The sequence below is a fragment of the Onychostruthus taczanowskii genome, unplaced genomic scaffold (genome assembly GCF_017590055.1).
Source record: "Onychostruthus taczanowskii isolate IOZ18803 unplaced genomic scaffold, ASM1759005v1 scaffold1, whole genome shotgun sequence".
Classification (NCBI taxonomy): domain Eukaryota; kingdom Metazoa; phylum Chordata; class Aves; order Passeriformes; family Passeridae; genus Onychostruthus; species Onychostruthus taczanowskii.
In genome coordinates, this window is record NW_024496525.1 from 9,968,961 (window position 1) to 9,984,757 (window position 15,797).

Sequence of the window (15,797 nt, forward strand, 5' to 3'; positions counted from 1 at the left end):
AGAACAATGAAGAATTAATCATGTAACTAAACATAAAAACAGACGTGCATTTAAATGTAGAAAACTTTGGTTCAGTATTGTCACTTTGCCCCATTTGTTTGGCCATAAAATGGAATTTAGAATTGCTTTAGATTTGCCTTGAAGGAATTTTGTCTTGGGGGAAGTCACCAGTGTTCTGGTAGCTTCCTTCCACCTGCTTATAAGTCCTGGAATTTTAAGAATAGGTTGGCATAGCGGGTGGCAAGGACTCTGTGTCTCTTTCTTTACATAGAGCTTCCTTTTGTGATATTAAGCCTAGAAATCAGGGGAACCTGTCAGTTGTTTCTGACCTTGGCACCCGATGATTCATCATAGCGGAGAAGCAAGTCCAGAGCTTGCTAAGGAAATGCCAAGCAGCAGGGCAGAAGACATTGCTCCCTGTGAAATCACAGATAAAGATGGGAATGCTTCCATTGCCCTTTGTCTATAGGCATGCATGCAACCCTGTAATTGAAAAGGTGTCTGTAAGCTTCATCCAAGCCCTTAGTATTACAATCTGATTTTCAGAAAACTTTGTTCCTGCAGGAGATACCAATGGCTTTTGCTTTTGCTGTTGACAAACAAATGCCTTTTGTACAGTCTACATTTTTAAACATTAAACCAAAAGCGAAATGTGTTGCGATACTTTGTTGTTGCTTGTTGGCTGTAATACTCAGCTTTTCAGAAATGTTTTTCGGTAAACACATACAGCAGTGTGATCTGCAGCTGATTTGCCTGTGAAGGATAGCTTTCCCCATGTTGCTTGCTTAAGATTACTCATCACAGCTAAATGGATGACTGTAGAGTGACCCTTTAACTTGGGTAAATAAAAAAAAAGTAGCGAAAGTGGAGGCTTGTGATGTAAACCTGCTCCAAATGTTACTGACTTCTGAATATCAAGAGTGCTTAAGAGTATTTTGCGCTTTCTCCGTCTGTACTGATAAAAAAAAATACATAGTATCCCGGGTAGTTTCTGTTAACGTTGAGTTAGACAGTTTTGTACATTTCAAGTGTTCTTGTTCGTTTCAACTAAACAAATCTCACGCACACAGCAGTAAAGCCTGTGAAAATCACCACAGAATATGTCAGCAGAGATTGTTCTGGTTCGGACCCGACCAAGGCTGGTGCCGTGGATGGACAAGGCTGTCCGATTCCTAAACAGTTAATTTGGCCCTCCCGGGCGCTGGCCGCGCAGCGCTCCCGGTCCCTGGGCGCGGCCGCGCTCTGTGATAAGTACCTGCCTGCACCTCTCAGCAGGAGCTGTGCAGGGCAAGGACCGTGGTAATGTGAAACCAGTCTCGTTGGTTTTTGTTCATGGCCCTGGAGGCTGAAATCTGCATTCCAGATGAAACCTCCAGCAAATCGGAAGAGAGTCTCTTTTTTTCCTACTTTCCTCTGCTTCAAGGGCGCTCACCCGAGTTGCCTCTGCCCGGCCGGGCACTGGGGGCTCTCCAAGTGCTTCAGGAGGGGGCAAAGGAAGCTTCAGAGTCGTTAGCTCGGGTTTCCATTTAACATTTTTTTGGTGATTATGGATTTACAAAAGAAGTTCTTTATCCTAGTGGAAAGACTATGCAAAGGAATCCGTCAGGAATTTTCTGTTGAAAACCACCCAGCGCTGGCGCACCGGGACAAGGAAGTAGGGAGCAGCCGCGGCGCGCTGGGCCCGGCGGGACGGCTGCTGTAGCTGCCGGGCGCTGCGGGCTCGGCGCGCCGGGACCGGGGGCGCGCAGCCCGTCGGGGTGCGGAGCCCCGGGGGGACAACCGGCCGGGCTTCAGCCGAGGTTAGTGCTGTGACGAAGCCCTCTTGTGAGAAGGAACAAGTTCCAGACGCTGCCGAGAACTGTTTTTTACGGTGGGTCCTGCTGCTGCTCCCTTGGCGGAGCGGGAGCCCCGACGGCCGGGGCGGAAGGAGCGGAGGGGCGGCCCGGCCGGGAGCGCGGGGGGCCGGCGGCCTGCGCGGGCCGGGCTGGGCCGCCTGTTGCAGCGCCGGCAGCCGGCCCCGCCGGCAGCCTGAATGCGCGCAGTAAGTGTTGGCTCAGCGGGCAGCAGCACTGCTGCGAGCCAACCTATTCTCTACTTCACGCAACATGGAAGAACATAATGGGATGCCTGACTGTAGTCAGCTTTTAGACCTGAAGAACACAGCAGAAAGCGACCCTGACCCACTCACTACCTTTTCTGTGAAAACGCTGTTTGGATTTACAGCTAAACTTGAATCTGCAGCTCCCAAGGAAGAAACAGTGCTTAAACAATTTCAACCTTTGCACAGCAATATAAATACTCACGCTAACACCTGGCATGAGAGGAATGATAATGGATATAATGAGGACTCAGAAAATCAGCACAGCGTGGATAGTACCAGTGGCCAAGCTGACCCAATGTCTGGCAGGCAAGCAGGCCTGGAGCTGGAGTTAGCTGACCAAAATGAATTACTTCTTCAGCATTTGGGGTTTGTTCAGACTTCTTTGTCTGAATCTGACAATGATGACAAGGATGCTATTCTTGTGCAAGGTACTTTGGTTCATACAACAAGTGACACAGAATCGGACACGGAGAATAAGGACCTAGACACCGATGAGAACAACGCAAGCAAATATAGGCTAAAAAATGCTGCTTTGTCTGCTGAGGCCTTGGACAACAGCAATCTACATAAGGAAGAGTCAGAATCAGAAGGGCACAGCAACAGTGATGACACTGTGGATACAGATGACATTGAGTTACACCCACCATTCTCTAAGCAGCTCCCAAAAGAGCTGGATGGTATTCTACAGTATGACTCCAATGGAAAAGACAGAATGTTAATGGATGAGCAATTCACTCATTTGCTTGCTACAGGGGAATGCCCTCAAGAACTTTCAGATGAAGAACAAAGACCTTCCGTTGATAATATATCACTCCAAAAAACAGCACTGGCTGAAAAGACTTTCCAGCTGCCTGCTTTCTTCAGTGGACTACGTGTCAGGAAAAAGGGACTAACCACAGAAGATGGGGAAACTGTTACAGAAATTAAACCAAGGGAGAATGATTTAGCTCTGCTTAAATTACGACAGCCTGTTAAGAAATCCAGTATTGCATCAGGTTTCACCATTAAAAAAAAATCATCTGAACCTAAAGCAAATCCCACTTTCCTAGAACAACTCTCACACTTGTTAAACATAGACGTCTCCAAGAATGAAGATAGAACTGAGGACTCTGGTGAGGGATCTGGCGAGACTGAGGACAGTGATGAAGCTCAAGAGAACAAAGCCTCCAGCAAAAGAGAACCACGATTTCCCTCTGAGGAGATAAAATCAAGCCCTGCTGAATCTGCACTGGATGCCTTTAAAGCCTTATTCACGCGACCTCCCAAGAGAGAAACAACTGCAGATACTTCAGAGCTGGAAGCCCTGAAACGCAAAATGAGAAATGAAAAAGAGTCCTTGAAAGCTGTATTTGAAAGGTCAAAATCAAAACCTGGGGATGGAGCATCAGACAAATCTGTAGGTTGAATTACTTTTTCTTCCTAAGGTCTGGAAGTAGAAGGATTAAAAAAATAATTTCTTGTTTTAATATTATTGGTGGGGACTTGAGATCAGAATTGCTTCTCTTTTGGAAATCTCAAATTTTAGATTCTCAGTCAAGGAAATCTTGAGGCTAATTTGTCAGAATATTTGATCATCTGCAGTTGAAGCAGAATTCGGCCACAACTGATGGCAATAGTAAAGCCTCTCAATTACAATGAGAACTTAGCAGTCAGTTTCTGATATTAAAAGATCTCCACATAACAGTTCTCTGTGTGTTAATTATGGCTTTAAATCAGTTTGATGCTGCAGATATTTACTGTAATATTATTTAACAGTTTCTGAATCTCACTCTGTTTTCTTTCATTGAGTATTTTATTTTTATAAGTAGTGTTTCATTTTACCTGTAGGAGTAATTGTATGATAGGAGTTGTTTTAAGAAATTATGGGTGATTTTCAGCTCAAGACCTAGAACAGGAAGTTTTATTTTCTTGTTTACATGCATATATCTGGCTTTTCAAATATTGATAAGCATTTAACCTTATCCGGGTGTGACTTAGCGATTTCAATTAGACAACTCAAGTTTTTGATTAATGTAAGTGTTTGCAAGGTTAATGCTCTTAGGCATATGGAGATGTAGTTATTATATTTAAAAAAAAAAAAGCAAAGCAAAGTTTTCATACATTCATAAATGACTTTGAATATGATTTGAACTCTTTAATTAAATGAGTAACCTTTGGGTTGGCATTCCCCCAACCCAAAATTCTTACAGCCACATCTTTGGCAGATGTAATCAGCCCAAGAGACTATTGTTGGCTGAAAGAGCAATTACTTGAAGGATTCCATTTTCAGGATTGGACCTTAAACCTGAAGCTACTTAAGTTAATTTTCTGTGTTGGTTATACTCTCTTTCAAATTTTTATTCTTACATAATATTAAAAGAAAACATGTAAAAAATCCTGGTCAACACTTGGGTAGACTGATAATACCAGTTTGTAGTAAATGACCTATGGGGAGGAGAAAACAGGTATTCATTGGCTGTGGAATGTACAGCAAGTGCAGTCTGAGTGTGCCCTTCCCATCCCTGGCTTGCTCCTTCCTGCTTACACCAGTCGCTGTGCTGGCGTCAGCGTTCCTGTGGCTCTCAGCAAACCTATTTGGGAAGCTGTCATCACGCACAGCGAGGGAGGAGTCACAGGAGTCAGCAGAAGTGGCTTTTATAAATGTCTGCTTAATGTCCACTCTAGTGCAAATCTGTATTTTCTCAGGGCAAAGCCCGAGCCCAAGGGTCTAGCCTTCGCTTTCCCTTGCTCCTGTGAGCCGTTTATGGGGCCATTTTCGTACAGGGTTTCACTGTTGTTGCAGTTGTTTCTATGCAGTTACTTGTAGTAACATGTTGAAAATCAGATTACAGAAATATTGGAGATATAAAAATCCATCAAAAAAATCCCTCTAAAAGAATGCTTGTTTAGTGGGTCATTCCCCCTCCACCCCTTCCCCATTTAAAGAGTTATTTTGGCATTCCAGTTGACAGTGCAGTCCCATTAACAGCTGCAGCATTACTTTGATGTGGCAGTATTACCTGGTATGTGGACTGAGCAATCTGCAGGGGGTGGGGCAGGAATTTCATAAACTAGCTCTGCTTCCAGAAAATTATATTGTCAAATGATGTCTTAGGTGAATTGCTCTAATGTTTACTTGTAAGAGAAGCACACTATGGAATATTTCACTCTGGAAGAAAGATACAGGAAAAAACCCTAGCATTCGTGACCACCTCTGTGGTTCACAAAAGGATAGACAGCTCTGCACAGTGATGTGAACAGTTTCAACAAATCACTGCATGTCACGTGCGTTATGCTACTTTCCTCCTCAAAAATATTTTTCTACCCTGATTTATTTGTGTCGCCTCCAACCAACTGAGCACTGTATCAATCAGTAGAATGAGACAGATAGTCATTCAGGAGCACATGTGTAGAGCTGAGCATGGCAGTTGCTGTTTGGAATCAATTGATACTGCAGACTTTAATTTTTTTCTTGTGTAATTTTAACAGCCTGACCTCAGTCCCTCAGAGCAAGATGACAAGACACCAGGGAGACTCCAGACTGTCTGGCCGCCACCAAAAGCAAATCATGAAGAAGTAAAAGTAGGATTGAAGTACACAGAAGCAGGTAAAACAAAGAGGTGAAGCATTTGCAGAAATTAGTTTCTGACATTTTTAATCTTGTTTTATACAGAGATGGTGATAAGTCACGGTATCTTCTTATCTGGAGAAACAGACCTTATGTTTTGTATGTGTGGTTTACTGCTATTTGTTGATTCTGCATCTGATTTTTAAATGTGAATGGCTAAATATTGTAGAAAATTGCCTGTACAAAGTCGTGAGCAAAGAAGTGGGTTTTCTTGATAAGTTAGGTTATCCATTTTCAATGGTATTTTGTTCAAATGAGTGACAGATTGGTGATAGTAGTTGAGTGACTGCCTTTTCTGATGCCTGGGTGCAGGGAGCAGCCCCCTGCTGAACTCTGGTCTGGCTTCTTCAGGTACTGTCCAGAGTGAAAACAACACCATTATTGCAACATGTGTATGAATAGAGGAATGCTCATATCCAGTCAGGCCACTTCTATAGCTATCCACATATATTGTCCTGTGCAAGTGCATGAAAGGGTATGTCCAAAGTGCAATGCTAATTATCAGATAAGCTTTCCACAGAAAACTATTTCTTGAGTGTTTTTTTTTGTTATTTAGATATTTACATAACATACTTATAAGGGAGAAAGTGATTATTTTAGCCACCACAACTCTGGTTCAAATTTATATTCTTGAATGTAAAATAGGAAGTCCTTTATATTCAGAAATTAATCGTAAACTGAGGACTACTCTGAAATATTAAAGTGAAAGACATTAGGCCATCTCTTCTTCAGGTACCTGGAGATTTAGAAAATACCACCTAGAAAGTATCAAGTGGAACTATAAAAAAAGTTTTTATACTACTTTGCTGTGAGAAATTGTTCAGGGAATGCTGTGTGGTTCTTTCTAATTCCAGTGGATATCCATCTGACCTTGTATTTGAGAAACAGTACTCCTATATGTTCTATCTACTGCTTTTTATTGTTTAGTCACTCTCCCTCTTTTTTCAGTTTTTTCTGCATTAATATTTCTTTTTTTTGTAACGTGGGAATAATACTGGAAGTGTTAAAGTTGTTGGAAGATTGAGAAAACTTGGCTTGAGGAAAATGACATTGTTCTAATATATGGAATTGAATTAAATATATAGAATTGAATTTATGGTTCGTCTGATTGGTCTGAATTTGGGAGTCATTTACTTAGATGACCAGGACAGGTATTCAGCTGTTGGCAAGTTGATGTTACTCTTAGATTTTTATTATAGGCTATATGCTTGCTATATTTAATTTTACCCAAACAAATATTTTTCCTTCTAATGACTGTAGTCGTCTGTGGTGAAACATATGCTTAAATAAAGAAAGAAAACTGAATTAACAAAAGCTCCAGATTCTACTACTTGTAGAGGAATTAGGTCATGCTTTCTTGAAATTTGAATAGGAAAGACAGACTGGCTTAGAGCCCATGTAAATTGTTACTCTTGTTACTCTGATATTTTGGGTGGTAGTGTCATCAGCATGTTGATGGTTTGTTTGCTAAGTCAAATTTTTAAAGACCAGATTCTGCAGTTCATTAGTTGCTCCAGCGTCTGGCAGAGGGATTTGAATGAAAACAAACCGCTGGTGATTCAGCTGGGATGAGATGGAAGCAGTGCTTTTAAAGGAAATAGGCAAAGACTGTGTTTGCATGTTAAGGCTAGGTTAAGTCTGCAGTAAAGTTATAGGTGTGCTGCAGAGATTGGCAGGTTGGTTTCTTTCAGCTGCTCAGGGATGCCCAGAAAGCAGTTGTAAGTTGTACATGATGGATCACTTAGATTGGCTGTTCTGAGGACTTGTTCTAAAGCATTGTGCACAGAAATGAAATTATAGAGTCTCCTACAGGTGGAGCAAGGTGCTGTCCTTGAGTTGTGATGATACAGTTATAGGAGTAGGGTTCATATTCAATGTTGGTGGTCTTATTGCTGGGGTTTGTGGGTTTTTTTATGAATATGAATGTGGCAATACATCAAAACTTCTAAATTCACAATCTTCTCTCTGACACTAGTAGGTACCTTCAAAGTCCATGTGTATACTGGCATTCCCCTCATGCCCCTCCACAACCAAAATTCCCTTCCAGCCACCAATACTTTAGAAGTTTCTTGACCCCCTTTTAAGAAGTGGGCTTCTTAAAAATAAGCTGTAATGCAGGTTAATCATCTGCATTATTTAAATTGACTCATCTAAACCAGTAGTCTTGTCCTGACTACTAAGAAAATTCTTGATCTCAGAATAAAGTTCAAAAATTGTGTGTGGCAGGGATGTTTGTGATTCTAGTCTTCCTCTACTGATATTGCTGTATCCATATCTTAAAAAAATGCTAAAGTGGTTTGTTTTATTAACTTTCAGTCAATAATTTCTGTTAGTGTTTAAATTTCAGTGATTAAGGGTTTCGTCTACCAAAACAATAGGAATTTATATAAAAACAATAATAAGAGGATGAATTATTAGGTAAGTATTCATTTAGCACAACTTTATTTTAGGCTTAGACAAAATATATGTTCATATCCAAAGATAAATTTGTCAACATTCATCTTTGTGCTTCTAACATGGTACATGAATATATATATATAATGAGGTAGCATGTTTGTTTTTTTCATTTGTCATGATAAAATAGGATTTAAGTATGACTGAAAACTTGAAAGTTGGAATACAGTAATCTTTTTTGCAGTTCTGCACTGTGTCTTTGATTTACTTTCTTCATCACCATGCACTATGACAACTGTGATAGGAAGGTAGGGATATAGAGGAATACAGGGATATATTCCTGTCTTTTTGATCTTTTTCTCACCTCCTTGTCATGTTTTTCCTCATTGTTCTTGTTGCCTAGTGGAAGCAAGAAATTCAGGCTTAATTTGGCCTATGCAGCAGACATCACAATGACTCATAGCAGCTTGGAGGAGTAGCTAACTCCCTCCTGAGGCTCATATTCTGGCTTGATGTGTGGGAAAGGAACTGAAAAGCAAATGGACATAACAAGGAACACGTGTGTGAGGCTGGCTAGGTCTGTTAGGAGTATTAGAATTGAAAGAAGTTAGGGATACAACTGGGCACCAGGTTTTTTTTAATGCATTGTGCAGTCGTAATGTTGTCTCCTGCAGTATCCGAATCTTGTGTTGTTAATTTTTAATTGAATGGATGATGTTGCAATATTTTGGTTTAATTTATGTTTTCTTAATTCTTTAATGCATGTGTTTCCATAGAGCAAGTGACTGTGCTGTCAACTGGCTCTCTGTAATTAGCACAAGCTGCTTGCATGATTCTCTAGAGAAACTGGAACTTCTTTGAAGTGTGTCTAAAATAGCTGAAGTCCAGAAAGTCTGTACTACATCTATGTCCTGGAAGACTAGAAAAAGGGTACTTTAGTTTAGAGTTATTCCATGGAATCCAAGACGTTTCTGTGCATATATTTTTGGTCCTAAATTTCTGTTCCGCTGCTTTAATTTTAAGGGTTTTTTTCGGTTTTCCTCCATAATTCTTGGAGAGACTTCTCACATTTTTGAGCATAAACTCTGACAGAAGGGTAGATATGTCAGCCATTATGTGTGGTGAAAATACCTAGCCAGGTAAAGATAAATTCATGTCTATACTGAAGAAATTAATTTGTGATACTACATCACATTGAATCCACATATAATGAATATCTCAACTACTGTGTATGACTTGGTAAGCACTTGCAAACACATGTCCCAGAAAAGGAGTAGAGGCATGAGTTCTGCAGCTCCTGAAACTACTTACATTTGAAGAACAGTCTCCACATTAAGATGGTATAGATATTCAGATTCTGTTATTCCTATTAACAGTACCATTTCAGCCTTCAGGATCAAACTAGTTCTCTTATATACAACCGAGAGAGTTTAGCCTTTTGCGTAGCAAAAGAGAAATGTAAAAAGTTATGAGAGAGAGAAGTATTTGACATTCCTGCGGGAAAAAGTGTTAAAAAAGCCACTTGGAAAATTAATTCATATGTTGAGGTTTTTTTTCATTCAGTGTTTTCTTTTAAATTCAAATTTAAAACATTTAAAAACTTAATTTTCTCACAGTCTGTCTGTTCATCTTCTTTAAATCTGAAGTGAGGTAATGCTGTCTCCATGGTGCCACAATTTCTAGAACAGTCTGTGAGGATGTAAGCACAATTTCAGGGTAAATTAGAAAATCAGGAGGTGCCTGATAAAGGTCTTATTAGACAAAAAATACCTGGGTAAATGGTGAATGAAATACAAAATAGTGGCAGAGGTTTATTGCTAAGTCTCAAATAAATCAAATCCTTGATTCCCTATACTCTTAGCTCCCAGCAAGAAAATCACTTTATGGCCATGATGTAGGTCCATATGCCCTAAATGCAGGGAATAACCAGCTTATGTGAGAGAAAGAGTGGCATGATGGTTGGAACAAAAGGATGAGAGATAAGAGCATGATTTCTTATCTTTCTTAAACATAAGCTTCCTTTGTGGCCTTGAAAAGTTTGTTTTTAACAGAAAGACTATGTTTGCTGTAAAGTAGCCCAAAGAAAGTTGTTGTGACAGTGACTATCAACAGTTGGTTTCATCTGAAGTAAAAGAAAAAGAACAAAATTTTAGTAATTTAGGTATATTTCATTTCAGTGTGGTGTTAGTTCTAATCTAGTTAGTTAGATACTGTTATAAATTTTACTGTAGGGAATTAGATCAAGCAGCAGTATAGCAAACAGCATATTTTGCATTGTTTCAAGGTAGTGCTTTTGTGATTGAATCACTGATCAATTTGATGTGACCTCAGAGTGCATAAAGTTTTTGTAAGTTATTTTACTACATTTTACTGCATTTATTGTGTAGCATGGCGGGTGCATATAATTTGGTGTTTCATAATCAGACAGATACACTCGTGTGGTTTTGAGAAGCTGAGGGGTTTATTACAAGCCGGATTTTGGTAACCATACTTCTAGAATAACAACGACATTTCCCCCCTTACTTATGATAGCTAAAGCTATGATTTGGTGGATTCAGAAGGTATTGGGCTGAGATTTACTTTGAAAATACTAACAAAAAACGTGCTCCAAAACAATCAAGCAACAAAAATACCCTTTTCTTTTCCCTCCCCACCTCAGCTGACAGTCATTCATACTGTGCCTCTTGAGACAGGAACAAAAAGATAGGCACTTGTGGATGATGAATATTTGTTGTTAAGATGTTTGTGTTCCATTTTCAGTCCTTTTGCTACTTTCTGGAATGGCTTCAGGAAAGTTTTGGGAACCTTTCCAAGTTTCAGTTTATCCGTCCGTAAAATTAGAATAAGAATTCTGACCTATTTTTCAAGTCAAATTAAATTCCTTTTCCGTTTATAGGCTCTTAGCATTAGGTAGAGATGCAGAATAGGAAAGAATATTGACTTTTCAAACTTAAATCTAAAGAACAAAACCCAGACCAACCCCACAGTTCCAGAATGGTAACTGTATCTAAGGCCATGGGATAAAATGTCCATGCCTTCCCATATGCCAAGGATTATATTTTTACAAGGTGAGAGGAAAGAAGAATTATGCTTCAGTTTTTCAGTAAAAATAGTTGCTTTATTTTTGTGATACATACTCTTTGTAGAAATGCCGTAATTTTAGGAGACCTATTGTTTTTGAGCAGGTGCCTAACAAGGACAGGTTTTACAGAATCCAAAGCCATGTCTACATACACATACCTGTGTAGCCATGGATACTAGCATGCTTAAGATTCACATACAGAACAGCTTTAGTCCACTTGAAGTAGAAAGCTGATTTCTAAGTTTAATATTTTCCTAGTGAGAAGATTAATCTGTTGCCTGAATATAATGAAGGCAAAATGTGTGAATTATTTCTTTTACTGTAGTTTTAATTTTGAAATATAGACTGCACTATGCACCTGAGCAATCCAATTTTGCCAAGATCCAAAAGTCACAGGGTTTTACGAGATGATTCTTGTTATATAATTGAAACACAGTGAAAGAGCCATTGTGTACACAAGAATGACATTGTATTTTATTTCCACAGTTCTGTTTTGAAATATATGAAGCCCTTTGTGTAACAGAAATGCCTCTGAGTTTTACTGAATTCCCTTTGCTGTTCTTCATTCTCGCTGTTCACTTGTTGTGATGCTTTCTGAAAATTTGCACCTGGATTTAGAACTGCTGTTTGGATTTCCTTTTAGATAAATTCAATATTAGCCTTGCCAGGTTTGCTCCCTCTGCTATGGCACAGACATGTACTCCGTAATAAATCTGTTCCTCAAGTGTGCTGTTAAAAGAGTTACTTGTTTACCATATTGCATTGGTGAACGTACTCCTGTAATAGATTGGTTTTGTAAATACGAAGTAGGACATTTATTGAGAAAGAATTTGTGTTGAATGTCCCCAGCAGCAGTACCTCTAGTGTTGCCTTTCTGGGAGGGTGAAATGACAAGTGAAACTATTCATCTCTGCTATCAGGTAAATGAGCTGTAACTGTAACCCCGCACGGCTGAGGAATGGTCAGGCAGATAAGTTACTCAGGTGACTGCTTTTGAATAGTGCTTTATACTGCTTTGCAATCAGGAAGAGGAGTAGCTATTTTCCTCATTTCCATCACAGACCATCAAGGGGGTGCTGGTTTTTCCATAGGAAGCTGGGGTTTTTTTGTGGTACAGTTCTATTATTCTTAGGGAATTCAGTGGCTACTGTTAAGATACTTCATGTCCTGCAGCAGGTTTACTCTGGTGTCTGTATTATTTAAATATCTGGTCAGTATGTGGATACTGGACTATTGGATTGTTTTGGGCTGTTTATTTTCCACAAGTCCCTCTTCATTCAGATCCTTTTCTCATGTCTGCCATATTTTCATCATACTGGAATCTTTAAGGTGATGAGAATTTTTGAAATTTTAGGTTTGGAGGGTTCTTCCTTGTCTTAAAAAATGAAACAAAAAAATCCCAAAACCAAAACAAAAATTAAGCTCAAGTGAAGGATATCTCATTTCCCAGTCTGTGCATTTGGCATCCTTACGTGTAAGGAATTATGTCTGTAAAAGAGTTCAAGTTCAGTGGTAACTAAAGAAGAGAGGAGGGATAGGAATAGATGGAATGGGGTTGAGGGAAGGAGGATTAGAATCATGCTTTCAAACAACATGCAGTATTATTTTATCCAATCCTCTATCTCTAAAAAGTAGGAAATTTTGGAATTTCTTTGAGCATAAATAAATTTTAATTTCCTAGTTATAAAAGGATGCTTAAATGCTGCAATGCTTTATAAAAACCAGTCCAAGACTGAACAAATTAGATTGTGGAAGTTGCTCTTGTGTATTTTTATTGAAAGAAAAGCCTGAAAATTTGCTGCTGTTTTGTGACTGTAGCCTGAGAGAGCCTGGAAGGTCGCGTCTGTAAAAATAAACAAAAAGTAATTAAAAAGTTGTAGCTGTGGTGAGTAGGTTCCCTTCTGACACCCGGTGGTTAAAGATGAGAACTACATAGGGAAATAGAGGAGGAAACAAATGCTGTAGTAAAGGGGAGTATTGAAAATGGGACCAAGGGTTACCACACAGGGAGAAAACATTAAGAAACCCTCACTATTCTGAAATTTAATGAATCAGTACAATTATAAATTAATGATTTTCTCTATACTACAGGGTATGGTACATTTCAAGAAAGGTAGATTGCACTCAAGTTTTCTAGCTTTTGTTCTCTTAATTACCTTTAAATTGCATTAACTTTATTTTGCATGTTGCCACACAACAAGTTTAATATGTACGGCTTTTTACAAAAATGAGTGTACTGACCAGAAGTGGCTATATATGTCATTTGAATTCAAAGCTTCTGCTTTCTACATGAAGTTTTAGATTATGGCAGAGAAGTTTCCTAAATTGCTGTGTAAAGTTTGAGGAGTAACCCATCTACTTGAAATGTGAGTTATGGAGATTTCTGTGGGAAAGGTTATCGTGTAAGGTTTTATTTTAAATTATGTAAGTAGGTAAGTTGTTTTATTACCAAAGAAGAAAAGATAATTCTTGCATTGCACAGTTGTGAACACAATAGAATAATACTGAATAATATTTGAATGTATGTATTTGCTTTTTGCAACAGTTTTGAGGAATGAAAATTTCCCTTTGAAACATTGTGACCCACCCTATCCAATATATCTGGGGTTGTAGGTCGAATTTTCAGGTCACCAGATTGACCAGCGAATGCTTGTATCTTTTATTTTAGACATGTTGGTGAAGAGTGCAGCACTGTCAGTATTATAAGATTTTCATGAGCATGTATTGAGTACATTTGTAAACATTGTTGTTGCTTTGTGTTCAGAAAAATTCTGTGTGATGATAAAACTGAGCATACATTAGACATCTTGATTATGTAAGTTGTGCAAAACATACAAATTTTATTTCATGTTCAGTTTTCTCTGCATTAGGAAAAGCACACGTGCTTCAGTGTGTATTTTCTTTGCAAAACAGTGAAGCATGCCTCATACTTTACTAATCATGAGGAATATTTTTTGGTTTTATGTTTCATTTCTCCCACCTGATGGCATATTTTGTCTGTCGCATATGTCAGCAATATCAGTCACTGCTATTGCACAGTCTAAAACTTTCTTTTTTAGAAGCATGTTTTGGAAATTAAAAACAAAATGAGGAATTCTTCAGTGTTCTCACCCCAAACTTCTGTCTTCTAATCAGATTATATGGAATTAATCTCTCAGAAAAGTCCAAGCTTTCTGATCTGCTTTGGTCTCCTTCCCTTACCACACAACATGAAAATACAATAACGAGAGAGCATGATTGTTATTTCCAATTGTAAGTCTTGAGGAATGAATAAAATCAGCATATGGTGTTCTGTGTATATATCAAGCTGAGAGCTTTACAGAAATATTTCTAGGTGTATTGGGTTTGTGTGGCCTGTTTTTGGTAGCGTGGTGTACTACAGAGGTGGCTTTGTTTTCATAGTGTTACTGCATGTGGCCCATGGTTAACCAAGGAGCATCCGTGGGATATTTTTACATGATAGAAATGTATTTAAGTACTTGCTATTTGATTTTGGTTTGATTTGATAGACTGAACTACCGTTTAGCAACACTTCAGAAATTCAGCAGTTCACAAGCAGTTCATAATTTTTTGCAAGACAAAATAGCATAAGGGGGAGCTTATAATTGACTTGCAAATACCAGCTCAGTTGTATATTTTTAGTAATGAATGAAAAGCAGGGGGTGTGCAAGACTCCCTGCTAGAATATGAAGCTAATGAGTGTAAAATACAAGTTCTCTGAGTGAAGCTTAAATACAATCTTACTTATGCTTTTGTCTCTAGCTCACCTAAAGCTTTACAAGGAGGGACCACCAGGTGGGTGGAACACTAATGTTGTCTGTCTCTGTCTAGTCTTTGGTCTCTTTTGTTACCATAAAGGTAGTATTTATCTTTCCTTGATGGAATAGAAGTGGTAAAGGCTGAGTGTGCTATATCTACCACTGTTAAGAACTAAAAATTTGGTAAGACTACAGAAGTTCTGTAAGACATCAGGAACTGTTCTCCTAATTCTATTTCGTGGTACTTCAGTTTCAGTGGCTGCTCTCCCACTAAAGTGAGTGGAATTTAGGTTAATATCTTCTTAATCTCACATTAGCCATGTTACAATTTGGCAGTGGTTTTTTTTCTAAAGTCTTTGGAGCAAAGACAATAGTGAAAATTAGCGTGATCGTAGATCTTAACATTGAAGTTATGGAAAACTATTTGGACATACACTGATCCTTGTTCAGAACAAGAGCACATGTAAGGCTGACAAAGAAATACAGTAAAATCCCATTGACAACCATGGAAGGGTTAATTAAATACTAACTGATAATGTCATTAGTAGTTATGGAATCATTGAATATTGAGGGATTGGAATGGACCTTAAAGATCATCTAGTACCAACACCCCTGCCGTGGGCAGGGCTGCCTCCCAGTAATGAATCAGCAGGATTGTCTTTTGAAGGAAAAGGAGGTTCAGTTGTCCTTTAAGAAAAGGAATTAACGATATTAACCTTATTTTTGGAAGTTTATTTCACCTAAAACTGCTGCTGTGTCTTTCTTTTCTTGCTCTTTTTTATATCCACCAAGAGCAGGACATGCAGAGCATTGGCCATTTTTGGTTTTTAAGTGAAGCTTAAGAAAGACATTTTG

General features: G+C 38.8%; 1 protein-coding gene across 1 annotated transcript in view; it reads left to right on the top strand.

Moving 5' to 3' along the window:
- The first annotated feature begins 2,036 nt into the window (after positions 1 to 2,036).
- Positions 2,037 to 15,797, top strand: part of FMN1 (formin 1) — a 125,131-nt gene continuing 111,370 nt past the window's right edge. Inside the window, exons 1-2 of the mRNA XM_041396740.1 lie at positions 2,037 to 3,497; positions 5,570 to 5,687. Of these exons, the coding sequence (XP_041252674.1) occupies positions 2,106 to 3,497; positions 5,570 to 5,687 (1,510 nt within the window). The 5' untranslated portion in view covers positions 2,037 to 2,105. The remainder of the gene's footprint in view (positions 3,498 to 5,569; positions 5,688 to 15,797) is intronic.